Here is a 17939-nt window from a genome sequence, read left to right as displayed (position 1 = left end):
TTGACATGTGTGTGAATTAGACAATTTTCCTACCCTGCTAAGCATTCAAAATGTAACGAGTACTTTTGGGTGTCAGGGAAAATGTAAGGAGTAAAAAGTATATAATTATCTTTAGGAATGTAGTGAAGTAAAAGTAAAAGTTGTCAAAAATATAAATAGTAAAGTAAAGTACAGATATCCCAAAAAACTACTTAAGTAGTACTTTCAAGTATTTTTGCTTAAGTACTTTACACCACTGGCAACTTATTATGTGACTTGTTAAGCACATTTCTACTCCTTAACTTATTTAGGCTTGCCATAACAAAGGGGTTGAATAGTTATTGACTCAAGACATTTCAGTTTTTCCTTTTTAATTAATAATTATATTTTTTAAAGATAATTCCATTTTGACATTATTGGGTATTTTGTGTAGGGCAGTGACACAAAATCTCAATCTAATCGATTTTAAATTCAGGCTGTAACACAACAAAATTTGGAAAAAGTAAAGGGTGTAAATACTTTCTGAAGGCTGTATCTCTGTCTCTGTCTCTCTGCTGAAACTATGAGTGGAAATCTGCTAGGTGAATCCTCACACTTTTACAGTTATGTCCATCTGGTATCTACCAGTGTCTGGTAGGTAGGTATGTCCTCAAAGAGAGGAACAGAAACATCCAGTTATACTACAGAGGAGTCTCTACACTACATCCTCTTCTTTCCCCTACCCCCCAACACCTACCCCAACCCCAGATAGCTCCCTTTGCTCTCTCCTCTCCTCCCTTCAGATATCTGGTCTCTGCTCTCCCCTCCCTCCAGGCAACCTCTGCACTCTGCTATCTCTTTCTCTCTGCTCTCTCTCTTCCTCTCCCCCTTTGTACCATCTACATCAGTGACAGTACAACAGTATGAGGAGAAAGCTGCTAACACCCTCTTGTGGAGTAGAACTTGTTCACTCTGCTTTTTAAATGTGTATGGTCATATTTGCTCCGGTAAGTAGTTTTTTCTTTCATATTTGGAATGTGGGTAATTTATTTTCATTCTTAAGTACATTCCTGGTTAAACACTATAATAAAGCATTATAATTATCCAGTTATGAGGTATGGATGTGTTCTATGGTAGAAGGAGACAAAGACATCAGAGAGGGGCATCAGACAACTGGACAAACCGTTTGAGTCTGTGATCTGTTGGCATACATCTGTTTTTAAAATATTTTTTTTCAATTTCAATTTAGTTTGTAGGGAATATTATTTATGTTTAGTGGGTGGAATGTTATCAAACGTTGTTTCCAGGGGTGTCTTTTAGTGTGTGTGTGCGTGTACCTGTGTGTGTGTCATGTACAGTATTCCAACAGGTTGAGTCACTCTATGGGGCTCTGCCCACCCTTTAACCCACAGTAGGTGACTCTTTGTTTGCAGTCAGTCCATTTCTAAATTATTCAGTTGTTTTCATAATAATCCCAAACCTGGATCATCATTCTGCTTAATAGATATGGTGCCAAGATTAGGGCTCAAATAAATACGCAGCGCTGAAGTTCAGCATTATAGTGCGATTTAAATTTAAATGTAGTTTCCGATTGAACCGACACATCTAGTGTTTACCGTGAATGCAGTTTCCGCTAACATTGCCTTTAAATGTCAATCACTCTACAACGCAGCTCTTCAGTGCTAAGGATTGAATCGAGCCCTAGCTTTCATCTACCACCTCTCTCTCTCTAATGTGTCATTAATGATCAGAATAATTTAGAATGCATCCTTTTCCCATTTGAATATTAATGAGTGAATGACCAGGTGGTTTGCAGAAAACAGACAGATCAATCCTTCTATAAATCCATCCAATCACTGACTTTTAATTATAGCCACACATACTTAATTAGATGTGGTATCCTGGCTGTATGTTATCCCTTTCAGGAACTCTCTCTGTCTCTGTCTGTCTGTCTGTCTCTCTCTCTCTCTCTCTCTCTCTCTCTCTCTCTCTCTCTCTCTCTCTCTCTCTCTCTCTCTCTCTCTCTCTCTCTCTCTCTGTCTCTCTGTCTCTCTCTCTCTGTCTCTGTCTTGCCCCTGTCAATCTCTCTCTTTCTAATAGATAAACAAACCCACACAAACAAACACAACAAACAAACATAACATTTTCATCAGAGAGATGAGTTTTGTTGTCTTTCTAAATTATGATAAAGGCTAAATATGATGGCTAATTACTTGGTGTGTGTGTGTGCACGTGCGTGGGAGTACTAGGTCTTGATTAGAATTGACCAATGCTTCAGTCCTTTCACAGGCGTCAAAGTCAGATAACAAAAATAGATTAGTGCCAGTAGCCTACAGTATCTGACTGCCTGCCATGCCCACGGACGGATCCTGAAAAAACGGTACCACATGCTGATGTCAGTCTCCCACAATCACTGACAGACGTTATAGACAAATCATCCCTTTGAAAGATTTGCATGCCGTATAGACTCCCAATATAGATCAATACAGAGATATAAAATGAATTCACCTGTTTGCATTCATCAACAGCAGTTGAAGCTCTGACAAACACAGAGTGACTTAATAAACCTAAGCGATACTGGCAAGAGCAGGTTTTCTTTTCTTTAAGGATCGATCAACAGTCCCACGTTGACAAAACCTAAAGACAACCAACTGTAAAACTCCTTCCAACATATACTGTATCCACACCATATGCCATATTACACATACGTTCCCTAATTACTTTCACAGAGTCAGCCTCTGTCTGGGTGTTGATATAGATGGTCCACTGTGGCCCATTAATTCCAGCTTCTGGTCTAGCAGCTCTGTAGAGGACCAGACAGGAGAGGTGAGACCAGGAGCAACTATGGGTGCATTCCAACTGGTACCCTATTCCCTATGTAGTGCACTATTTTTTACCAGGCCAAGGGCTCTGGTCGAAAGTTGTTCGCTATGTAGGGAATATGGTGCAATTTTGGGACACAGCCTGTGTCTAGAATGCTCAATGGGTAGCAGTCTAATGAGGTATTTTCTTTTTGTTTTCCAAGATCTTTGCCGTCTGTGCATTTGCAACATGTGGAGGATACTCTGGTCACCTGCGGGTTAAAGTGGAATGTCTAGACAAGAGCCAGAGCAACCTCAGCATCACCGTAAACTTTGCCTATCCCTTCAGGTAATACATGCTGACATGTTTTTCCACAGTCTGACTACTATACTTGTACCCATTTTATTGTGGTTCATGGTCAAAATTCTCCAAAACATGAATTCAACATAATTTACATTGAAATACACTACAGTCATGTGCAAACTGGAGCAGAAGGCTCATACCATTGTCACATGTCCTTTCTCACACATGGGTATGTCACGTTGAGAGACAAGTCACATTTATCCAGATAAATGCTCTACAACACCTGACTAAGAGACATTCTCTAATCTACTGTGCATGTGGGGATACAGCCTTGATGAGACAATGATAGTGTTGTTTTCTGCCTGTGAATGTGTTTTGAAAGATAGGGTGGCAATGTGGTGGCTGAGTTTTATTTTTCATCTAGAAAAGATGGATGAAAAAGAAAACAACATTGAGTTGATGAAATATGGAGCTGTCAGACAGACAGTGGTGTCAGAGTCGTTGTCTGACCCCCAGAAGTAAAAAAAATGGCTATGTGATGTCTCTATTGCACAAAAATAGGCGTATTGTAGCCTACCCATACTGTAAAATATTTTAAATAGGCTACTGGTCTGTTTGCTTTCCAGCATGCTTGTCTATTGGAGCGATGGACAAATGGGAGCCTAATATTTGCTGTGTAGCAGGAATAAACCCCATCATGTCAGAAAATATGATTATGATTTAGGCCTATATAATACAATTAAAAGAAACATATTACGCTATACATGCTGTCATGCAACATCCTTACCAACGGCAAATGCATCGATATTATCATAGGCTTACGCTCTAATGTTTTGATTATCAAACCATAATTCCCGTGTGTCAAACACCTCCATTTTCCCCAAATTAACAATAGAAGCATGTAATACAATTCTTCAACCACTAGACGTGCAAACGCATGGTCTGAGCTGTGCATGGAGATACGCACACTTACCCGTCAACTTCAAAATGGATAAATACCAACCTTTGTGGGAAACCTGGCGCATGCAAGGTTTAGTCTCTTTTTGTGTGCAAACACCTTTGATAAATGAGGCCCCTAGAGATCAGTGGAAAGATGTATAATTGAGACTCCTGAGCATCATGTGGTGACTCTGAGGAATACATATACCCCTATCTCCTTAGATGTGTCTTCTCTCTCTCCCCTCTCCCCCTTTCTCTTCTCCCGCCCTCCCTCCCTCCCTCCCTCCCTCCATCCCTCTCTCCCTCCATCCCTCTCAAAGCCTGTCAAATCAGGTCAGATCCCATTAGTAATGGAAGGATTTCACCTCCAACCTAGTAACGAAATAACGTCTTTGTTGTTGTAATTTCACAAATGGATCTGGCAGTTTCACTGCTAAGTTTTAAATTACTTACACTGTGATCAGAGCCTTGCATTACTCAATTAAAGTTTTTAACTGTGACCATGTTCCTTGTTCCTGTCATCTAATAGGTTACAGCAGATCCATTTCAAGCCCACACTGTGTGAGGGGAACAGACAGGAGACCATCTTCCTGGTAGGAGACTACTCCTCCTCAGCTCAGTTCTTTGTGACTGTGGCAGTCATTGCCTTCCTCTACTCCCTGCTGGCCACCGTGGTGTACATCTACTACCAGAACAAGTACCGCGAGGGTAACAGAGGGCCACTGGTGGTGAGTTGATTTATTTATCAAGAGCTGCCTTTGGTTCATTCATGCCATGGGATTTGTATAATTTATGTGTGTATTAATTGAGATACATTACATTTAATAATTTACAGGGCAAGTGTAGCTTAGCATATAAAGAAATGTGATTCAAGATGATTACCTATGAAAGGTGTGGTAAATCATTGCATTCTATAAATACCAGTTAGCTGTACGTTTGTGTTACTGCTGTTACTCCTGCTGTTACTCTTGCTGTTACTCCTGCTGTTACTCCTGATGTTACTCCTGCTGTTACTCCTGCTGTTACTCATGATGTTACTCCTGCTGTTACTCCTGCTGTTACTCCTGCTGTTACTCCTGATGTTACTCCTGATGTTAGTCCTGCCTTTTTGTCCCATATCCCTTTAAATTTCATTTATAACTTCACCCTATTCTCTTCCTCAACTCTCACAATCTCATTAAATCTGATAATAACCTCCTCCATCTCTCCCTCCTAACCAGGACTTTGTAGTGACCGTGCTCTTCGCCTTCATGTGGTTGGTAAGCTCCTGTGCCTGGGCCAAAGCTCTGTCTGATGTGAAGTCAGCCACAGATCCCACCCAGGTCCTCCTGCTCATCTCCGCCTGCAGACGCCCAGCCAACCGGTGTTCAGCTTCCCACCACCCAGTCTGGTCTGAGCTCAACACGTCTGTGGTGAGTCATTGGTTGCATCCCTAATGGCACCCTATTCTCTATATAGTGCACTACTTTAGACCAGAGCTCTATGGGTCCTAGTCAAAAGTAGTGCACGTTATATGGCAGGGGTATTCAACTCTTACACTACGAGGTCCGGAGCCTGCTGGTTTTCTGTTCTACCTGATAACTAATTGCACCCACCTGGTGTCCTAGGTCTAAAACAATCATTTTCTGATTCTGAATCTGTCATTTTTATGTTTAGACCCAAACTCTAAATACCCTCTTTCTATACCTCTATGCAGGTCTTTGGTTTTGTAAACTTTATCCTCTGGGCCGGCAACATCTGGTTTGTTTTCAAAGAGACAGGCTGGTACAAGACAGGCCAGAGGTACCCAATGAGAAGCGCCTCTGAGAGACGGGCCAATGGGATGAGCCAACGACTCTTCAGCCAGAGCAGTTTCGACCAATCAGGGGACAGCTTCTATCGTCACCCAAACAGGCAGGCTAGTTTCGACCAATCACGGGAGAGCTTTGGCCAGCAACACTACAGCCAAGGCAGCTTCAACCAATCAATGGGTAGCTTACGCTTGCCGCAGACCAGTCTAGGACAGCCAATCATCATCAGTCAGGGGGATGTCAACTCTAAAGGGCCTAATCCTATCATATGTATCAATGACATTTAGATCACATTTCATATACATTTTGCCCTCATCTACTTACCCTCACAAACTTGACTAGATCTGAAAATACTATTGTATATTGATACCTGACCATAAGGTATAGGAATAAGCCATGTATATTTTCTGATGTGAAGTTTACAAGGGCCAGTGGACGAGGTTGTAATTATTAAGGGGGTGGACTGTAAGAGGGAAATAAGATAGTGTAGTAAAAGGGAAGTAAGGGGTATTTAGCAAGTGAGTTTTTAAGAGGTGATCGGAGTGGATTGGAGATATGGGGATGTGCTACCGAAATCAATTAGATATGGGGATGCGCTACCGAAATCAACGAATAGCGGGAAACAACGCAATCGTACATTACACATTCTCAGCATGCAAAAATAGAGTATGTGAATTTTAGGAAATTGAGTATGGTTTAAATGCCAGGATATTATACTCATTTCGGCTCTTCATCTAGTAAAATTCGATGCACACTTTTCCACAATGCATTGGAAGAGGTGGGCTGCGAGTGACAGGCCCTAGTTCTCTTCAAGATGCCAAACAACAAAACTAGGCTACTTAATTGGAAAGAGACCGAATAGCGAAGCTTCTGCGGTGGTGTTCAAATGTAGGCTAAGTAGTTTTTGTTCTCCTTAAAATGATCACCAGTATTGCATTGTAGGTTACATCTTTGAAAACAGACATTTTCTTCTCATTGAAAAGTGTTTCTTGTTCTCTTGGCCTTCATTAAACGAAATAGTCTACTTTTTTTTATTCTGAATGTGTCTGCACCGTGGACTCTGGATGTGGCTGTGTTATTGATGTCACGTTAATCAGGCCTTTTGATTTGAACATATGGATTGTTTGTTTTTTAAGGTAGGCTTCCTATAAAACCTTTTTATTTATGGATCAAGCCTCGTTCCCAATGATCAGTACTTTAGTTTATTATGTTACTGTCCAGCAGTTCTGAATTTGCGATGTACCCGACTGTCCATGTTTCTCTGTGCAATAGCCTTTTGATTTGAACATTAGTACATTTTTGGTGTGTGTACTAGGCTATTTGATTTAATGTATATATGCTACAGCACTTTGGTTTTACTAATAAATATGTTGAAATGGAACCAAATTAGGCTATATTGTAATTATCTAAGGAGGTGGACTGTAAGAGGGAAATAAGATAGTGTGGTAGAAGGGAAGTAAGGGGTATTTAGCAAGTGAGTTTTTAAGAGGAGATCGGAATGGATTGGAGAATGTATCAGAAATCGAAATCGTGTGAGAGAAGACTGTCTGTGTGAATAGTGTGAATGTGAGAGGTTTGGCTTTGCTCACATTCTATCTACAGAATTTGACTTTTTTGGACTTTGCATTACTTGTGGTGGCTGTCTTATGGAAGTGGTTTTATTGGTGTTTAGTCTATAACTTGGTGTGTTTAGTCTATAACTTGGTATGTTTAGTCTAGAACTTGGTGTGTTTAGTCTAGAACTTGGTATGTTTAGTCTAGAACTTGGTATGTTTAGTCTAGAACTTGGTATGTTTAGTCTAGAACTTGGTATGTTTAGTCTAGAACTTGGTATGTTTAGTCTATAACTTGGTGTGTTTAGTCTAGAACTTGGTGTGTTTAGTCTATAACTTGGTATGTTTAGTCTAGAACTTGGTGTTAGTCTAGAACTTGATGCATCGGTGCACAGGTGTTATCTGTATTTCACTTGAGGTTCAATGATTGATGTTTTTATTTACAAATTGTTTTATGCTTCAGTAGGTTTGTGCTGTTGAATTTAAAATTGCGGTGGGGACATACGTTTGTGAACTGCGTATTATATATACTCTAATTATACCATCTGGTTCTTCAATTGATGCAGTGTGCTTGATTGGTGGTGGGTGGCTGTGCTGTGTGTTGATATTGTTATGCAGTGATGTTCCACAGTGAGTCGTTACACACTTTTTGTATACTTGTTGTCATTTCTCAATGGTTTTAAAGTGATGGTGATATTTCACAGGGATCTTAATAATACTGACATTGAAGATGCACAAATAAAGTATTACATTGGCATTGTCCAAACAGTTTGCCTCTGTGTGAATACTGTACAAAGCCTTTTGAAACTAAAGTCAAACCAGTCTGTCTGTCTCTATACAACAACCAACTACAAGGGCAGTTTATGAACACACCTATGCCCAGAGATAGAGCAGAATGTCCTATTTAAGGTGGAAACTTAGATCTGACATTCCAAAGATATGAACACTTACTGCTGAACTCTAACTCTGAGCCCTGACAAACATGTGGTTTCCATATGTTTGATACCATTCCATTTATTCCATTCCAGCCATTACAGTGAGCACGTCCTCCTATATCTCCTCCCACCGGCCTCCACTGCTCTGTGCCCTGACTTTCCAAAGATATGAACACTTACTGCTCAACTGTAACTCTGTGCTCTGAATACACTGTCTATCACACAGGTGAAAGGTGTTCTGATATTCTGCTGTCCTGTCACAGTGATCAGATCTACCTGAGAGCTGTTACCATGGCAATGCTGATATGGTAGGTAAGAGCTGTCATCCTCTTCTGCTTCAGAGGGAGTTGAGGTACTAGCTCCCGCTAGTCTGTAACAAGACAAATAAGATTCAGCACTACTTCGTTTCCATGGCATTGTGGGCTATTTGATACAGAACAGGGAAGAGAGAGAGAGAGAGAGAGAGAGAGGAGAGAGAGAGAGAGAGAGAGAGAGAGAGAGAGAGAGAGAGAGAGAGAGAGAGAGAGAGAATATTAAAAGACATATAAGTAACAGAAGAAGGAGAAAAGGGCAGAAAGCACATTGATAAGAGAGAGAAAAATAAAGTGTGTGAGTAGGTGTGAATGTCTAGTTTGTGTTGAGGGGAGTGCTAACTGCACCTGCCCGGTCCCCTAGATACTGTCATGCCTTATTTAGCTCTGTGGCTAGACTAGACAAGTGCGTAGAAAGGCTGTCAGATGAATGGCTCATACAGGCACAGACACAAGAGCCCATGAGGCCCCTCTCTCTGGCTCAGGGACTATTCTATTCCTTTGAATGCAGGTATTTTAATGGGATCCAAGCCTTCTCACATCACAAAACATGGATTCTCTTTCAATTTCTTCCGTTCTGTCTCTTACTAAGGGTCATGCTAAGACATTATAGTACTGTGTCTTGGCTGAGTATTCTAAATACATGCCTTTCAAATACTGTAGCTAATGCACTGCAGCTAGTGCTGCAATATCAGATCTCTGCAATATCAGCAATCAAATGTTCTTCAAAGTGCCCTAAAGATGTTGACATTATAAAAACACATGTTTTATTCCAGATAAAGTCCTATTTGTGAAATGCAACAGCTTTCCATCATTTCATTCCCTATAATTGAGACGAAGTGGGAAACAAGCTTTTATCTTTTTTTTTTTATCTCCGCGTTATTTGAATTCAGCAGGCTCCCAAGGAGCAAGCTAATGGAATGAGGAATCCAACTAAGTCAAACACCATGACGAAATGCCAAACACTGAAATGGGCCAAACATCCGAGAATGACATTTACATTTTAGTCATTTAGCAGACACTCTTATCCAGAGTGACTTATAGTTAGTGAGTGCATACATTTTCATACTGAAATGACAGCTGGAATGTAAAAGACATGAGAACAGATGAGACAAGAAAAGTACAGAAGAGAACAGAAGAGAACAGAAGAGAGCGGATGGACGGACGTTACCCATGGAAAGCCTGTTTAATAACGTGGCACGAGGGGTGTAATTAAGTTTCTGTGGGTTGCATGGCCTCTTCTGTGTGTGAGAAGCCATTAAACACAGTGTGGAGAGAGAGAGAGGCAGTGTTTCTCTGGTCACATCCCAAATGGCACCATATTCCCTATATAGTGCCCTTCTTTTGACGAGGGTCCATAGGACTCTGGTCAAAAGTAGTACACTATTGTATAGGATGTATCCTCTGTGTGTTAGGCCGACCCTCCACAGAGATTTTAGCTAAACGCCAAAACAGCAGGTGTCCAGGCCACAGAAAGACACAAGGATGGAAATTGCAGTGTAGATGCCCCACAGTATAACAATTAAGATCAGTTTATCAGCAGGAAATTAAGGGTTAGAATGCACATGCCAAGGCTGTGTGGAGGGCGGGAGATGGGGAAGGATTTGGGAGAGATGGAAGGGGCCGGGGGTTGATGGGTTCAGATACTGGCCGTGTCCGAATACCCATACTTGTGTCCTAAATAGTAGGCCATTTTGAGTATGTGAAAAAATTAAGTTTAATAGTATGCAACGTTTCTAAAATCAACTATACTTTAAATGCCCAGATGGCATACTCTTTTCGGCTTTGACAACAGCTGATCAATTAGATATGGGGATGCGCTACCGAAATCATCAAATAGCGGAAAACAACGCAATCGTACATTACACATTCTCAGCATGCAAAAATAGAGTATGTGAATTTTCGGAAATTGAGTATGGTTTAAATGCCAGGATGTTATACTCATTTCAGCGCATCTTCTAGTAGAATTCGATGCACACTTTTCCACAATGCATTGGAAGAGGTGGGCTGCAAGTGATAGGCCCTAGTTCTCTTCAAGTAGCCAAACAACAAAACTAGGCTACTTAATTGGAAAGAGACTGAATAGCGAAGCTTCTGCGGTGGTGTTCAAATGTAGGCTAAGTAGTTTTTGTTCTCCTTAAAATGATCACCAGTTTTGCATCGTACCTTACATCTTTGAAAACAGACGTTTTATTCTCATTGAAAAGTGTTTCTTGTTCTCTTGGCCTTCATTAAACGAAATAGTCTACTTTTTTTTATTCTGAATGTGTCTGCACCGTGGACTCTGGATGTGGCTGTGTTATTGATGTCATGTTAATCAGCGATGTACCCGACTGTCTATGTTTCTCTGTGCAATAACCTTTTGATTTGAACATTAGTAAATTTTTGGTGTGTGTACTAGGCTATTTGATTTCATTTATATATGCTACAGCACTTTGGTTTTACTAATAAATATGTTGAAATGGAACCAAATTAGGCTATATGTTTCTGTCTTCAGTCCTTTTTAAATAGGATAGATGGGCTATATGGGCTGCGGTATAGGTTGAATGTGATAGTCTGCCTATAACCAGCCTGAGTAGGCCTATAACTCCATTCCTATTCTGTTCAGAGTTTAAAGAAAATAATCAAATTGGAAATGAGCTATCAGGCTGGTTAATGCGATGCATGTCTGTTGAATTTGGACAAATCCACCCTCACTCGGCCCCACCCCACCTACTCAGCCAGTCAGGAGCCGCTACTGCGTTGCGGCTGGTGGCATACTGCATACTTTCTACTAAAGAGTACATGCTAAATAGTATGCAATGATGATTACATAGTATGCAGTTTAAGCATGTATTATGCTAGTATGGGTATTCAGACACGGCCAGTGTCTTGATCACGACACAAGGGCTATTTTCTATTTATTTTTTACGGGTTTTTTGATTCCTGGATGCTGATTGGTTGATAGCAGGGCGTTATTCATGACAATCCCAGGTTAATACCTGTTAACAGTTCCATTTTAATTATCATTGCACATCCACCAGGGTTGGGATCAATCAATTCCAATTTAATTTGAAATTCCAATTCAATTCTTGAATTACCTCATGAAGTGGAAAATGTATGTTGAATTAAATTAGATTTGTAAAAAATCTTCAAGTTATGGAATTGAAATTGAATTGGGATAAGTTGTTTGGACTTTTTAAATTTGAATTGAATTGGAATTGTAAAAACATTTCATCTTTGGAATTTAATTGGAATTCAATATCTGTACATTTCCCAGTTAATGGAATTGATGCACATAGTATTGAATTGAGAATTGAATTCTTGGAATTTAACTAACATTGGAATTCAGAGGAATTTTATTCTCTCTAAATTGAAAGACTGACCTGGAATTTGAATTGAATTAAATGGAATTTACAGGGAGAGAGAATTGAATTAGAATTGAATTTGTGGAATTGACCCCAAACCTGGCATTCACTGTCCCACAGCCCAGCCAGGCAATTCATAAATGTAAAATCCCCTGGAAAAAAGCATCTAGACATTATTTTCCAATGATTCTAGCCTAGCATTTGGTTTGCAACTGTGGGGGTTTGTCTAAATCTTGCTGCCTACCTCTCCAACCTGTGCAACAAAGTTTTTTTTGGCGATCTCCACCAGAGGGATGTAGCTCAGTTGGTAGAGTATGGCGTTTGCAATGCTAGGGTTGTGGGTTCGATTCCCACGGGGGTCCAGTATGAATAATAATAATGTATGCACTCACTAACTGTAAGTCGCTCTGGATAAGAGCGTCTGCTAAATGATTAAAATGTAATGAATGAACGTGTCAAGTTGAGGCTGACAGCTCCACTTGACTAGTAACTTTTTTTTTTTTTTTTTTTTTAGTCATTTAGCAGACGCTCTTATCCAGAGCGACTTACATATTATTATTATTTTATACTGGCCCCCTGTGGGAACTTCAGTGTCTCAGAACTAATTACTGGCTTTTGCCCAGACTATATTGTCTGGTGGAATGATGAAATAACTAATTGCATTAAAATAACATTTTTAAAATAAACATGTTAATCTTTTTTCAAATATCTGGCAACCGTTTAATAAAACCAATAAGGCACTCGAACCCGGGAACTCACGATAATCCCCGGGTACTCATTCCTTAATGCTTAAATCTCTCCTTCCTCCGAAAGTGTGCATTTGTTCACTTCCCTTCACTGATTTGAAAGAAAATGATTGGTATAATAAATATGGTGGAAACCAACTAGCCCATGCCTCCACCAATCCTATGCTTTTAGATGTATGGGAAGTAGTGAATGAGTGTACACTTCAGGAGAAAAACATATTATTAGGATGAACCCAGGGTTTCTAATGCTACAGTATATTTAAATATGGACATGCAAAATATACAAAACACCGCCAAACACCATTATAAAAGCTTAGATCTTGATTGCATTATGATTGCCCCAAAGGCCTTATTTCAAATCCACAGTGTTACTCTTACTCTGGAACCTGCAGGGGGAGCCAGACACCTTTAGAAGACATTCAGAGACTATACCTTTTCAGTGACTTTCAAGATCCCCCAAACCTGACATCGTTCCCACAACCTACATAGATGGTTCCTATCTTTAACCAGCAGGGTGTGAAAGCCACCTTTCAAAAACGTGTGCTGCTTTCAAGAGCCGTCATTCCTGACACCTTCCCAACGCAACAGTATCTAGGCTGGGTTCACATGTAGCAGCCTGTAAGGGTGTTAACCACCTCTCATAAACTTATGCATGTTGTACATGCTCCAGAGTGGCGCAGCGGTCTATGGCACTGCATCTCAGTGCTTGAGGCGTCACTACAGACCCCCTGGTTCGATTCCAGGCTGTATCACAACAGGCCGTGATTGGGAGTCCCATAGGGCAGCGCACAATTGGCCCAGCATTGTCCGGGTTTGGCCGGTGTAGGCCGTCATTGTAAATAAGAATTTGTTCTTAATAGACTTGCCTAATTAAATAAAGATAAAAAGTAAATCTGCCTCTGGAGAAGCTATAGTTTATGGAAAAATAATTTTAAATCTGGGGAAGAAATTGTTACTTCGGAGGTGACTAAGAATATTTGAATACAGATCCCCCCAAAATACTACTTTTTAAAACTATTTGAATACAGATCTCAGACGTGGCTACTTTTTTTCAAAACTATTTGAATACAGATCTGAGCAACTACTTAAATATATATATATTTCAATACTGATAGTTCTAGGAAAGTGACTACTTTTCAGACACTATTGGATTGGCTGCCTTCAACTAGTGGCAGATCTGTGTCTGGAACTGCATGTTGAATATAGAAATTGGATGAATAGAGAACACACAATCTCCTATACTATTCCAATCTATAGTGCCTTCAGAAAGCATTCACATCCCTTGATTATTTTCCAAATTTTTTTGTGTTACAGCCTGAATTTAAAATAGTGAATTATAGATTTTGTGTCACTGGCCTACACACAATACCCCAAAATATCAAAGTGGAATTATGTTTTTAGAAATGTTTACAAATTAATTACAAATGAAAAGCTGAAATATCTTGAGTCAATAAGTATTCAACCCCTTTGTTATGGGTAAAAATGTGTGTAGCAAGTCACATAATAAGTTGCATGGACTCTGTGTGCAATAATAATGTTTAACATGATTTTTGAATGACTACATCATCTCTGTACCCCACACATACAATTATCTGTAAGGTCCTCAGTCGAGCAGTGAATTTCAAACACAGATTCAACCACAAAGACCAGGGATGTTTTCCAATGCCTCGCAAAGAAGGACACCTATTGGTAGATGGGTAAAAAAAAAACAGACGTTGAATATTTACATTTTACATTTTAGTCATTTAGCAGACGTTCTTATCCAGAGCGACTTACAGTTAGTTAGTGCATACATTTTCATACTCCCTTTGAGCATGGTAAAGTAGTTATTAATTACACTTTGGATGGTGTATCAATACACCCAGTCACTACAAAGAAGGTGCCCTTCCTAACTCAGTTGACAAAGAGGATGGAAACCGCTCAGGGATTTCACCATGAGGCCAATGGTGATTTCAAACCAGTTACAGAGTTAAATTGCTGTGATAGGAGAAAACTGAGGATGGATCAACAACATTGTAGTTACTCCACAATACTAACCAAATTACAGAGTGAAAAGAAGGAAGCCTGTACCGAATAAAAATATTCCAAAACAAGCATCCTGTTTGCAATAAGGCACTAAAGTAAAACTGCAAAAAATTTAGCAAAGAAATTAACTTTATGTCCTGAATACAAAGTGTTATGTTTGGGGCAGATCCAACACAATATATCACTGAGTACCACTCTTCATAATTTCAAGCATGGTGGTGACTGCATCATGTTATGGGTATGCTTGTCATCGACAAGGACTAGGGAGTTTTTTGGGATGAAAATAAATGGAATAGAGCTAAGCACAGGCAAAGTCGTAGAGGAAAACCTGGTTCAGTCTGCTTTCCATCAGACACTGGGAGACAAATCCAACTTTCAGTAGAACAATAACCTAAAATGCAAGGCCAAATACAGTGCCTTCAGAAAATATTCATAGCCTCAAGAATTCAAGATGAAATAAACTGTGTAAGTCAATGTCCCTCAATAGCACAATTCAAATATCATGACCAAATAGTCTCTGACCTGTTCTTTCATACACTCAGTCCATTACTCAAGGCCCAGAGTTTTTCCTAGACAGGACACAAGTTGATTGAGATTTTTGGTTAGAAAATGCTAATATTAGCGGTCGAAATTGCTGCAAACATTTGCACCAACATTGTGGATTGTAGTACTGGCAAGACAAAGCCATTAAACATGAAATGCATTCCATGAAGCATTCCACTCATATCAAACAAAAGAGGGCACAATGTTTGGAACTTTTTCAAATGTAATTGTATAATACATAATGCATTTGTTGCCTGTTGTGTACAGTAAGATCCTACCATTTACCATACAGTAAATGTCTGTAGCCTATAGTGTCAAGTAGCCAGGGGCGGACTAGCCATCTGGCAAATGCCAGATGGGCTGGTCCATTTTTAGTCCACTGGCTAATAATGGGGGCCTTGAGAAGAAAAATGGGCTGGTGTGGGGTCCTCAAGGAAAAAAATGGGTCGGTGTGTTTTAAATGCCAGGGCCGATTTCTGGTCACAGTCAGTAGCTGCCAGTAGCCCACTACAGTCTTACATTTTGCCATCATTCAAATCAAATCAAATCAAATTGTATTTGCCACATACGCCGAATACAACAGGTGTAGACCTTACAGTAAAATGCTTACTTACAAGCCCTTAACCAGCAATGCAGTTTTTAAATGGGACTGACAGCATGACAAGTGCTTGAGACTAGTGTGCTATTGCCACCTACAGTACAACTAGATTTAGGTAAATGAATGACTTTCAGTGGGACAAAAACAATACCACTCACTCACCAAGGAACTCAGAACCACCTATAGTAATATTACATGAACAGTGGGTGGTCCTAACACTACAACTGTGACATGGATATACAGTGGGGGAAAAAAGTATTTAGTCAGCCACCAATTGTGCAAGTTCTCCCACTTAAAAAGATGAGAGAGGCCTGTAATTTTCATCATAGGTACACGTCAACTATGACAGACAAAATGAGAAACAAAAATCCAGAAAATCACATTGTAGGATTTTTAATGAATTTATTTGCAAATTATGGTGGAAAATAAGTATTTGGTCAATAACAAAAGTTTCTCAATACTTTGTTATATACCCTTTGTTGGCAATGACACAGGTCAAACGTTTTCTGTAAGTCTTCACAAGGTTTTCTCACACTGTTGCTGGTATTTTGGCCCATTCCTCCATGCAGATCTCCTCTAGAGCAGTGATGTTTTGGGGCTGTCGCTGGGCAACACGGACTTTCAACTCCCTCCAAAGATTTTCTATGGGGTTGAGATCTGGAGACTGGCTAGGCCACTCCAGGACCTTGAAATGCTTCTTACGAAGCCACTCCTTCGTTGCCCGGGTGGTGTGTTTGGGATCATTGTCATGCTGAAAGACCCAGCCACGTTTCATCTTCAATGCCCTTGCTGATGGAAGGAGGTTTTCACTCAAAATCTCACGATACATGGCCCCATTCATTCTTTCCTTTACACGGATCAGTCATCCTGGTCCCTTTGCAGAAAAACAGCCCCAAAGCATGATGTTTCCACCCCCATGCTTCACAGTAGGTATGGTGTTCTTTGGATGCAACTCAGCATTCTTTGTCCTCCAAACACGACGAGTTTAGTTTTTACCAAAAAGTTATATTTTGGTTTCATCTGACCATATGACATTCTCCCAATCCTCTTCTGGATCATCCAAATGCACTCTAGCAAACTTCAGACGGGCCTGGACATGTACTGGCTTAAGCAGGGGGACACGTCTGGCACTGCAGGATTTGAGTCCCTGGCGGCGTAGTGTGTTACTGATGGTAGGCTTTGTTACTTTGTCCCAGCTCTCTGCAGGTCATTCACTAGGTCCCCCCGTGTGGTTCTGGGATTTTTGCTCACCGTTCTTGTGATCATTTTGACCCCACGGGGTGAGATCTTGCGTGGAGCCCCAGATCGAGGGAGATTATCAGTGGTCTTGTATGTCTTCCATTTCCTAATAATTGCTCCCACAGTTGATTTCTTCAAACCAAGCTGCTTACCTATTGCAGATTCAGTCTTCCCAGCCTGGTGCAGGTCTACAATTTTGTTCCTGGTGTCCTTTGACAGCTCTTTGGTCTTGGTCATAGTGGAGTTTGACTGTTTGAGGTTGTGGACAGGTGTCTTTTATACTGATAACAAGTTCAAACAGGTGCCATTAATACAGGTAACGAGTGGAGGACAGAGGAGCCTCTTAAAGAAGAAGTTACAGGTCTGTGAGAGCCAGAAATCTTGCTTGTTTGTAGGTGACCAAATACTTATTTTCCACCATAATTTGCAAATAAATTCATAAAAAATCCTACAATGTGATTTTCTGGATTTGTTTTTCTCATTTTGTCTGTCATAGTTGACGTGTACCTATGATGAAAATTACAGGCCTCTCTCATCTTTTTAAGTGGGAGAACTTGCACAATTGGTGGCTGACTAAATACTTTTTTCCCCCACTGTAGTTGTAGTAAAGTCATATTGATTGAACTGCATGCATTGATTCTACTTTTGTAATAACAATAAGAGGATTGTTAGGTGTCATGCACCAAATTATTGGAGGGCCATTGATGGCCAAATTCGATATATTTAAATTAAATAATATCTTACATTTTACATTTAGCTAATTTAGCAGACGCTCTTAGGCAGAGCGACTTACAGTCATTTCATGTAACTAAAGGTTGCTAGGTATCACAGTATTTGTAAAAATCAGTCA

The 17939-nt window shown here is 40.1% G+C and overlaps 1 protein-coding gene across 1 annotated transcript; it reads left to right on the top strand.

Annotated features, from left to right (window-relative positions):
• Positions 1-941: 941 nt before the first annotated feature.
• Positions 942-6079, top strand: LOC311138386 (synaptoporin-like; the record flags this gene model as incomplete). The annotated part of the gene is made up of 5 exons (XM_084173053.1): positions 942-965; positions 2984-3108; positions 4532-4730; positions 5223-5414; positions 5699-6079. 5 exons carry the CDS (start codon positions 942-944, stop codon positions 6077-6079), a joined length of 921 nt encoding a protein of 306 aa, XP_084029179.1.
• Positions 6080-17939: the final 11860 nt, after the last annotated feature.

The sequence above is a fragment of the Coregonus lavaretus genome, assembly GCF_964263955.1.
Source record: "Coregonus lavaretus genome assembly, chromosome: 12".
NCBI classification, from domain to species: Eukaryota; Metazoa; Chordata; class Actinopteri; order Salmoniformes; family Salmonidae; genus Coregonus; species Coregonus lavaretus.
Note: the sequence above shows the minus strand (reverse complement) of the source record. Positions and strands in the feature narration are given on the sequence as shown.